This window comes from Ciona intestinalis, chromosome 9 (genome assembly GCF_000224145.3).
Source record: "Ciona intestinalis chromosome 9, KH, whole genome shotgun sequence".
NCBI classification, from domain to species: Eukaryota; Metazoa; Chordata; class Ascidiacea; order Phlebobranchia; family Cionidae; genus Ciona; species Ciona intestinalis.
In genome coordinates, this window is record NC_020174.2 from 4,549,599 (window position 1) to 4,559,586 (window position 9,988).

Consider the following 9,988-nt stretch of genomic DNA (forward strand, 5'->3'; position numbering starts at 1 on the left):
AAAACTATTAAATCAGATGAGCGCACGGTTTAAGTTTGATTTAGTCCCCTTGATTTATCTGATTGTAATCAGAGTCGTAAAAACACCGAGTAGTCCAACTGCCGTCTTTGTGTGTTCAAAATAGAGCAAAAGCGGTGACTTTCGCAATGAATTTAAACGAACTTGTTGAGTTTTATTTGCGATTTCCTTTTGTGGAAAGGCGTAAAACAGCTTCTATTTACATTACCAAACATTTTTTTGAAAAAACATATAAATTTACCCCCATTAAATGACTAAAATGTCACAAATCAACCGCTTCTAATTCCATTTTTTGACTTTTTTTGATACAGAAAACAAATAACACTTGTTTTTTACACTTTTCAACCTTTAAATTTGTTTTTAGACTCAAGTTTTTCTCTAATTTACCGAAAAACATGCATTTTCCCTATACCTACTGTGTTATTTTGGAAACAAGATGGCGTTCAATTTGTCTTTTACGTAACAATGGGTTGGACTACTCGGTATTTCTATGGCTCTGATTGTAATGTGCCTATTAAAAATATACATCACATTTGGCATCGATTTATCGTGTTTGATACATAAGTGTAATAAAAAAAGGGCCGGAGATCTGGTCGATTGGAGTTTTCTAACTACACAGTAGCCTAGCAGTCCAGCCAACCAGTAAGCGAATGCGTGAGCGGTCACACAGTTGGGCATAATGTAAATACGTCCAGGGATTGAACGTATTCTGTCTAGTCGGGAGGTTGCTCTGTAGCGTTGGTCTTATAGTTAGAAAAGGCAGAATGTTCTTAGTGGTTCGTTAGGATATTTAAAACGTTTCTTTTTCAGATTTATTAAGAAAATAATCCATAGTATGAACGAAGAATTTTTCTGGTAAGTTGTTTGTTTTAATGTTTTCTGTAAGAAATGTGTTAGAAAGCGTCAATGGTTTGGTTTGTGTTACATAGTATATACGCACACAGTGAAAAAATAAATCGATATAGCACATACATTATGAATGTACCGACGTGTAGAGCAATTCCATGGTACTTTAAGCATATGAGGTCTACGTAATTTAATCTATGCTTTTCATTTCGTACAAGATAACAACTCGCCCACAAGCAATGTTGAGGAAAATACCTATATGGGTTATATGTGGAAACTTGTGTAACTAGTTTTTTTTTGTGGAATGGCAACTTTGGGCTTGAATGACGTGTTTCATCATGTCCACGCCTCAAAAAAATATATGATAGCTTGAACCGATGCTTTCTGTATCTACTCTTAGTCATGAAAAACTGCGAGCGCTGTTGACATCGCTAATAAAACAGTGTAAACAGAGTTCAATTCGCTCCCTCGCAATTTTTCACGGCAGGAAACCGGCCGAATGACGCGGGTTTTCTTTGTTTGCTGCCATCGGCACGTTCTCTTATTGGCTGAAACAGTGGGCTGGGCGGATTGCGAAATCGACCATCAGCCAATCAGAATTACCGCGTGGTAACATTGTCGCCTCAGCAGTTTGAACAATGACGACAGCAGATGACGCAACTCTTTCACTTCAGACAATGGGAAGTCATTGAATACGCAATTTAAAAAATTAATCAAAACACTCAGAAGAAATTTCACACGTAGATATAAACAAAAACACTAAACAACACCGCAATACGTGTTTAGACAAACACGTCCGGCCTCATTTGTCCAAATATAGCTCTGTTGGTAGTTTGTAACATCTATTATGTCGTTTTGTTAAATATCGGTCAGGATATCAAACCAAATGTAGCTATTAAATAAAGCCGGCTATGATGTGTACAAAAAGAAAATAAATGTTTATGTGACTTGGCACATATTCTGATGTAATACCAGTAAAATATAAATAAACATCAATAAATTCTTGACGCATAAATAGGTCACCCTGATTTTCTTTTATATGGCGTCATATTTCATCACACCTAAACAACACTCACCAGCTATCAGCAACATATTCCGGACATACATGAAAAACGTTGTTGTATGCTATATAGGTAACTCAACGGGCACAGTCTGTTTACCTAAGTATATAGGTAAAGATCAATTAGACACTGCTGTATAGTCAGAATAGAAATTTTTGTTAAGCGATTACGAACCGCATTTGGAAACAGCGAACGTAATGTTTATTAAACATTAGGCTAATGATGGATATTTGCACGACTATGAATTAATGCTGTCAGCTTTACTGGTGCAGGTGGGTATCGACTCCTACTGCGAAACATGTCAATAGCATTTAAAAATCGATGACAAACGGTCAGTGCGATCTGGAATACACAATAAACGGCGTGCATCCAATTAACCGTTGCTTTTGATTAGTCGTCCCTGCAAATGACGCAAAATCTCTTTGTTCGTTTGCAGCGACGTATGGCGTCTTTGTGTCCGCGAAGGGTTATATTTTTAACATTTGGACCAGTCGTGCTTGTTTATGCGGCAATTTAGTCCAGCAACCGACCGTAACGGTGACTTAGAGCAGTAGCTCTGTGTGGTAGAGTTCATTGTTGTTGTCTCCGGGGTAAAGGCGCATCAGGTCTGTTTGGATCTTTGCCATTTTTAAGATCTCTGTTATCGGTCAGCACGTCTTTGTTAAAGCCAACGATTCATAAAAGAAATAAGTTACTAAATTAAGGTGATTAAATTTTGCCTTGTTGTTACCACATATTCGCAATCTCGTGGCCTACTAAGTAAAGTGGTACGACCAACTCACTTATTTTAGAAAAATGCAGACAAATAGTCAGAAAGCAAGTTTGCGTTTTATCGAAAAAAAAAAACGTGCAAAATATGCCAGTTTGACGATCGCGGCTTAAAAGATGAGAAAGTGGTGGATTTGGCTGTGCCAGTTAACGCAGCCTTCTGATTGGTTAACGATGAGGGCGTATCGGGGCGAGGCTTATACGTAACTGCGATGACGCGCGAGATGGCGTTAGTATAAATCACACCACGGGTTGTTATATTTTAATAGATCACGACCGGTGGTGTGGCGTGCTGGATCCCTCGAAACCGCAGGTAGAATGTCAGGGTGCTTTATTGTAAAATGCATATACTAGATACTGCTCGCCAAAATTGGAAATCAACACGGAAAACATATAGACGTAGAAATGATAGAAAATAGATTTAAAAATGAATAATCTAAATTGACATAAAGTAATCCATGGCCAAAGAAAGCCAGCATATTCCTCTCAATGTAAAGTAAGGTTCCTGCAGAATGAAGTTAGTTCCGTGCGTTGGCCTCCGGGCGTGTTTCGGCGACGATCTGGGCGAAGGTTTTGGCTTCTGGTTTGGACACCACCGGCGACTTGTATTTCTGGTTATGTTTGGCAGCGAGACGAGGTGCGAGTCGTCGTCTAAAACCACCGTTGCCCCGTGACGAATCGCTATCTCCACAATGCTGGTTGTTATTGCCCGCGAACCGGTGGCCTTGGACCCGAGGGATTAGAATGTGTTTCTGTATTGGTGTCAACTTCTGCTTTGGGCAGGCTTGCGGTACTTGGGTGGTCAGAGCAGTAGGGTCCAGGTAGCTTGGTTTTGCACGAGGCATATAAGGGGCCTTCCCGTTCGGTCGCAAAGCAGCTTGCCTCAAAACTGATGGCGTGGCGGTGCCAATGGCGTACGTCGATTCCACGGGACCGCCAAAACTCCCCGGCGATCGATTTTCGAGTAGCTGCTGGTACGGCGACCCCAAGGTAGCTTTTTGCGCTTCTGCTGCTGCTTGTGCGTTGTTTGCAGCGATATCGTCAATCTTCGGCAGGTGTGCGTTTCCCAGGATATGAATGAGTGATGAATTGTAATCTGATACGTTTTAGGTGGTTAGGTTGTACAGCACTGTGGCACTGTATTAACATAATCAATACACCGGCTGTTTACTGCCAAACATTGTTTAATGGTGAGTTTATATAGACTGGACTACCTCGTTCCTTAAACCTATTGCGTTTGATATAACCCAGAGGCGGCACTGTTTGTCTGTGAATCTATTTACCTATGTATACTGTTACCAATAGAAGTATACGTACTTGAAACCGAACTAGTCGGGACCATTTTCGGCAGTGTTAATTGTTTAAGCAATTCGTTAGCCCTCGCTGCTGAAGAAGCGTGTTGTTGTTGTTCGAGAGAGCCTGACGTTACCATGCATTGAGTTTTGTTGAAATTCTTGCGGACCATATTTTGAACATCGCGAACCTGATGGTCGTGCATGGATATCGGAGACCTCATGCTCTCGATCGAACATAATTTTAAGATTGGGTTAAGTCTGCGAGTTTAGGAGAATAGGTTTAGAAAAACACGGCTTGTTTAACTTTCCAAGACAAACATGTTTTCTACTTTTCATTTGCAGAGGAGTCAGATTTGTTAAATTAGTAATTTGAGTAAAATGAGGAACTGACCGATTAATTTGGGTTTTACGTCTTGTGTAACTTTGGGTATTACGAAAGTGTCGGGCACCTGGTGTTCTGTACAGGAACAAGGATTAATATTCATATTTGCTTTGAAACGAAATGTAGATTAAAAATATTTTCGTCGCGAAGTTCCTTATTCACATACCAACGCTTTGGTGAATACTCGTAAACATCGTAACACGATCCGGAAATGTATATAAGATTCTTATATGGATTTCCCAGACAATATTTCCAGTACCCAAATTACGCTGTTATTTTATACTCCATATATTGGACCCACTTGGTAAATGTATGTGGAATCGGTATAGGTACGTAATTAAATGATGGGAAATTCTCCATCACGTTTTCACATCGGTTCGGCTCAGTTCGCTCGCCTTCTTCGTCTAGTACGTTTCGGAGTATGTCAGTTTCGAGGCGGCTGAAGTCCAGTATCTGAAAAATAACAAGACCCAAAGATAACAGGTTCAAATCGGGTTGTTTCATCTATTGTAAACTAGAATGTAGGTCTAGAGGTTGATTTACATCTGAAAGGTATATTTAAATTGGTCGCCCGCAGTGGGTCTATAAAATAAGAGTTTAGTTGCCTCCGAAGCGCAATAAAATGTGTAGCAATTAAGATACGCGGGGGTAGTGAGATGCGCTGTAAAAGTCACTAAAAAGCAAAAACGAAATACCTTTAAAAATAAATCGTCGATAAACCAGACTACTTATTGTTTCACTTAATACGCTTGGCTATATAGTGTTGTTTTTGGTCAGCGGCAATGTTTTTTTTAACTTTACTTTTTTGAATCGGTAAACATGTTTAAAATTGCTAACAGACAGATGGTATGAGGGTAATATAATACAGTGCAGTACGTCACAGCATATTATGTTGGTCGTGTTGCAGTGGTTTGCAAACGTAGCTTAATTACGCCTACATATGCAGTTCACACGTAGGTTACGAATATACAAGCACGTTACGTATGAAAAGTCTCTGCAAAAACAAATCGTAGTATGACTACGTAGGTATATATGTGTAAGTAACGGCTCGAACCTTACTGTCTTCGTCATCCAGTTTGATGTCTTTAATTTGTCCACGAGTCGTTGGCTCGTCCCAGAAAAGAGAGCGTTGCGTTAGATTGGGATTCCATATTCGTTCGGCGGTGATTGCACAAGGAAAGGCACATGATGCCATATCACCCACGTTTCAAAATGATATAGAGTTTTCGAGAAGCGTTTATCATTAGAGGATTAATTGCTTGCGCTTTTCTGCGAAGTATCAGAGTTCTGTCTTAGATACGGTTGGCAGATGCAGTTTGACGCAAATACTCCTCTTGTGACGTCACAATTCTCCCCAATAACAAAGTTTGACCCAAAAATTACGCAAAACGTTATTTTTTGTTGTGTGTTTTCCTTTTACGTCGCTATTCGTTTTCTGGTTACCGTATGAACTATTCGTCGTGTACATTCGAAACGAAAAACGCAATATGCAAAAGTAATTTTGTGAACCCTATTCATGCGTTGAAATAATATTTGTTTTTAAAATCATATAGTTATTTATAAACTTCGTTAATATTTTTACAGGACTCAAAGGGATACAGTTGCAATGCGACCAGCATGTCAAACTTCAACGAAGAACAATAAACTTTCAGACAATACAGAACTTTCAGAACAATCGTACAAATTTTCCCAACAACACAGTTAATTCCCAATTTAATGGATACAGAAAAAACTGCAGTTAACGAAATCAACTGTTTTCAACACAAACAACAACAACAACAACAACATAAAAGGCCAAGGACAAAAGAATCAAGAGTGGTAGTTACAATTTTACACAAGAGGAACCAAGAACATATCATAATGTCGCCTCATTCGTCGACGGCAGATGCTCAATTGCCTCTGTCTTTGAAGATAGCAAGCGCAGGAATGGCCGGTTGCACCGCTGACCTCATGACCTTTCCCCTAGACACAGTGAAAGTTTGGCTTATGGTAAATTACACATTAACTACTTGTAACCATTGTTAACTTCAAATAAAGTTTAAACAAGGTTTTTCTTGGTCTTATTTTTAAGTGCAAAGTAATTATTTGCCTTTTCTAGTGTTTTGTTTTACGTTACCATCTCTATAAACTTAACTTCTATAGGTCCGTGGAGAAGAAGCGAAACCAGTAGCTGCCAACCCTTCATCATCACTGCCCACGAAATTCGCTCCTGTGGAGAGCGCACGGGAATCATCTACTGGTATCTACAAACGGCAGGCAGTCGCTTTATCACAAAAGCTTGATAAACCTGGTTTGAAAAAGTTCTTTAGACCAACAACCATGACAACCTCCCTGCAAAAGAAAACCACAGCCATCAGGTTCTCAGCTTACAACGCCAAGCTTTCGAAGATTGTACCATCGCCCATCAAGCCCTATGGCGCAGCACGCACCAACTTTGGTGTTGCGGCTGTAGCCCAAAGCCAATCTACTGCCTCACGGTCCTCTGCTGGCTTGGTCCGCACCGTAATCAACGGGGTAAAGCAGAACGGCTTCCTCAGTCTTTATGGTGGTTTTGCTGCAGGATTGCAGCGCCAAGTGTCATTTTGCGCTGTAAGAATTGGCCTCTACGATTCAGTGAAGGGATTCTACATGCAGCTGATACCGAGTAAGTTTACCGACAGACAATGGCGTTTCTGACTTTAATTACTGTTTCACCAAAATATTGAGTTATCAGGTTTTCAATAAACGAAATATTTTACCCAACACCGGTGCTGTAACGACTAACGTTGCCCGGCCACACGAGGATAAATTAATTACATTCTTTCACTCCGTACTTTACCCACAGCCTCGACAAACAGCAAGCAAGTCCCACAGAGAATTTTGGCGGGTGCTACAACTGCCATCATGGCCGCCACAATGTTCCAGCCTACTGAAGTAGTGAAGATCAGAATGCAAGCCCAGACGCGTCTTCCCGCCTCTCAAAGAACATACACGTCATCAGTACAAGCATACAGGTAATCGGATATAGCAGTTACATTTTAATACAGGTTGGATGCTTTATAAATTACGGAACCAAGTTCGCTTTAAAAATTACGAAACGAATGTTAAATGGAACTAAACAATAAACCTATATTATGGGGAACGACTTTGTTTACTGTCACATGGGGATGAAAAATGAGAATAAAAACTTGTCTCATATTACCCAACTGTACTATATACCTATAAATCTCACAATTCATACTAAACTAACATGATTTCACCAGTATATATTTTGAATTAGTAAGTGGATGAAAGTCAAGCTATGTACTGAACATATTTTTGGCACAGGAGCATATTTCGTCATGGTGGTATACCCGAGCTATGGAAAGGTCTTGGCGCTAATGCAACGCGGCTGTCAGTCGTTAACGTCAGTGAATTGGTGACCTACGACCTAGTGAAGGAGTTCATTCTGGATCATAAGATTTTAAACGATAATCCGATCTGCCATTTCACCTCTGCGTTTATTTCAGGTAAGATAGGTTTTGTTTTAACCTTTAGTTATTTTTAGCCACATATTACCCAGGCGACATTAACCAACACGAAACACAGTCATACTAGATTGCATGCACCGTATCTTACACTGCCACGTCCTGGTTTGACACGACATATATCAACATAAGCCGCCTCTTACACTGCCATGTCCTGGTTTGACACGACATATATCCACACATACCAACATAGAGTCCGTCGTTACGCTTTTTTAGTATTTGTATGGCCCTGGCGTACCAGTACAAAAACAAAGATACTGTAAAATTAACTAATGCAAAGTCGGTGTAATTTAAAACCGTGGAAACACGTTCAGTACGTATGATGACACATAACCTGCATAAATAACCCCATCAAAGGAATTCCGCAAAAATGTAACAAAATATCAGCGTTTTATTAAAAAAACAACTTTATGTTTACAATGACGTAGGTTTGTTTGCTTGGTGGTCACAGAGCAATAAAATATAAATTGTTGCATGCAATCCTGTGTTGCAGATACGTTATGAAAAGCAAACGACATCTAATTAGGTCACCATGTTAGTCATGCATCAACAATATACGTAGTTGTAGTTACAGCTGAAGTAATTACGTCATTGAAAGCGTATTTCCTCGGCGTTAATTTAATAACGATGAGTTACAGACAGTATCTGCAATGTTGCAATTTATTATAACGAACCATCTTAAACTAAAACAATAGTAATTGTTTTCTAACTGTTTTATATTGCATCAGTGCTACAATGTACACTAATATGGACTAACGTAAGCTACTTTCTCTTTTTAATCATCTCACTGATGCAGGTTTCGTTACAACATTGGTAGCGTCTCCCGTCGATGTTGTAAAAACGAGATACATGAATTCACCGTTGGGTACATACAAGAACCCAATACATTGCACCAAGACTTTGTTTATGCAGGAAGGAATGAAGGCTTTTTATAAAGGGTGAGTACTCAGACGGAGACTCGTTTGCATACCTACATTCCTTATTACCCACACTTTAAAAATAAGCGACATAATTCAAAGTTTTATTCCTTTGTCATTTAACTATTTTATTTTATCAGGTTCGGTAATTTGAATGACAAAATGTTTTTTTTTAGTAAAACTTTTAAGCCTATATAACACATTTACCCCTCGCAGGTTTGTGCCTTCGTACCTTCGTCTTGGAACTTGGAATATCGTGATGTTTGTATCGTATGAAGAGTACAAGGTCCTGGCACACGCATACAACAACCAGCATCGTGTCAAGAAAATTAACCATGTTGCCGCTACATCTTAAAATGTAGCAGTATGTATACACCGTCTCATACACAGTATTGTACATATCTGCATATCATGTTGTACATATATAGAGAGACGATGTAAGCGACACAACTATAACCACCGAAAAACGTTATAGAACTATGGCCATACACAGATATGTAAAATAATCATGGATTGTACACAGCACAGATCGTGACGTTAAACCTCAAATATATATATATGTGTGTCTTGCACACCTTGTATCACATGCCGTACTGGTGATCTTCGTATTTTAACAACATTTCGTAAAACTTGCGTACCGTGTACGCCTTTTTGGAAGCTGTACTGGCAGCTGTTCCACAACCTATATTCGTTTTTATTTTTTTTTTCTTAAATTTTAGTACCGAGTGCTTTCTGTGCACTTACTTGCTGTAAACATTGCGCCAGAGCAACACTTTTTAAGTTACTTTAAATATTTTACTGATTCAAACGCACAGCTAATCATGAAACTGCAATGATTTATCCCATTTGCGTTACTCCGCTTCCACAAAAATAAAAGAAATTCTTACGCTAAAACAGTTTGGATTTTTGTATATAGTTACTATGGATGGGATGAGATACAAACTTCCGAGTATTTACGGTCCAATATTCGATGACGTCATTTAACTAATTTACTGTGGTGAAACATATGAAATTATATAGTGGAATAAGGGAAGATGGGACACCTTCAACACGAAATATCCAGATATCCTAATCGTAGGCTATTTTAAACAATTAAACAGCCCCATGTGGAGTCGTAAAAATATTGTTTTATATTTCTTTGAATTTTCTTTGTTTACTTCTAAATGGAATGAAAAGGTGTTAATTAAAAACCTGT

General features: G+C 39.1%; 2 protein-coding genes across 7 annotated transcripts; one reads left to right on the plus strand and one right to left on the minus strand.

The window, feature by feature from the left end:
* The first annotated feature begins 659 nt into the window (after nucleotides 1-659).
* LOC100181216 (mitochondrial uncoupling protein 3) lies at nucleotides 660-9,683 on the plus strand. Of its 6 annotated transcripts, none has more exons than XM_002129721.5 (7): nucleotides 661-873; nucleotides 5,955-6,359; nucleotides 6,513-7,014; nucleotides 7,195-7,363; nucleotides 7,677-7,858; nucleotides 8,673-8,814; nucleotides 9,010-9,683. In XM_002129721.5, exons 2-7 carry the CDS (start codon nucleotides 6,087-6,089, stop codon nucleotides 9,146-9,148), a joined length of 1,407 nt encoding a protein of 468 aa, XP_002129757.2. In that variant the 5' UTR covers nucleotides 661-873; nucleotides 5,955-6,086; the 3' UTR covers nucleotides 9,149-9,683. The 6 variants fall into 6 exon arrangements, with proteins under 6 accessions (XP_018669017.1, XP_002129757.2, XP_018669016.1 ...); XM_018813471.2 differs by lacking the exon at nucleotides 661-873 and adding an exon at nucleotides 2,532-2,629; XM_026835767.1 differs by lacking the exon at nucleotides 661-873 and adding an exon at nucleotides 2,989-3,006.
* LOC100178856 lies at nucleotides 3,008-5,948 on the minus strand. The gene is made up of 4 exons (XM_002129545.5): nucleotides 5,425-5,948; nucleotides 4,672-4,823; nucleotides 4,011-4,246; nucleotides 3,008-3,789 (listed from the first exon to the last, which is right to left on the minus strand). The coding sequence occupies exons 1-4, from the start codon at nucleotides 5,563-5,565 to the stop codon at nucleotides 3,212-3,214; spliced, it is 1,107 nt and encodes a 368-aa protein (XP_002129581.1). The 5' UTR covers nucleotides 5,566-5,948; the 3' UTR covers nucleotides 3,008-3,211.
* Nucleotides 9,684-9,988: the final 305 nt, after the last annotated feature.

Bases quoted from the DNA above. Each gene is read 5' to 3' on its own strand.
- LOC100178856 (XM_002129545.5), bottom strand. From the start codon at position 5,565: ATGGCATCATGTGCCTTTCCTTGTGCAATCACCGCCGAACGAATATGG. The intron at 4,824-5,424 runs GTTCGAGCCGTT...GTTATTTTTCAG, and splicing joins TGGATGACGAAGACAGTAAG to ATACTGGACTTCAGCCGCCT. The intron at 3,790-4,010 runs GTACGTATACTT...AAAACGTATCAG, and splicing joins CCCGACTAGTTCGGTTTCAA to ATTACAATTCATCACTCATT.
- LOC100181216 (XM_002129721.5), top strand. From the start codon at position 6,087: ATGGATACAGAAAAAACTGCAGTTAACGAAATCAACTGTTTTCAACAC. The intron at 7,364-7,676 runs GTAATCGGATAT...TTTTTGGCACAG, and splicing joins TCATCAGTACAAGCATACAG to GAGCATATTTCGTCATGGTG. The intron at 8,815-9,009 runs GTGAGTACTCAG...TACCCCTCGCAG, and splicing joins ATGAAGGCTTTTTATAAAGG to GTTTGTGCCTTCGTACCTTC.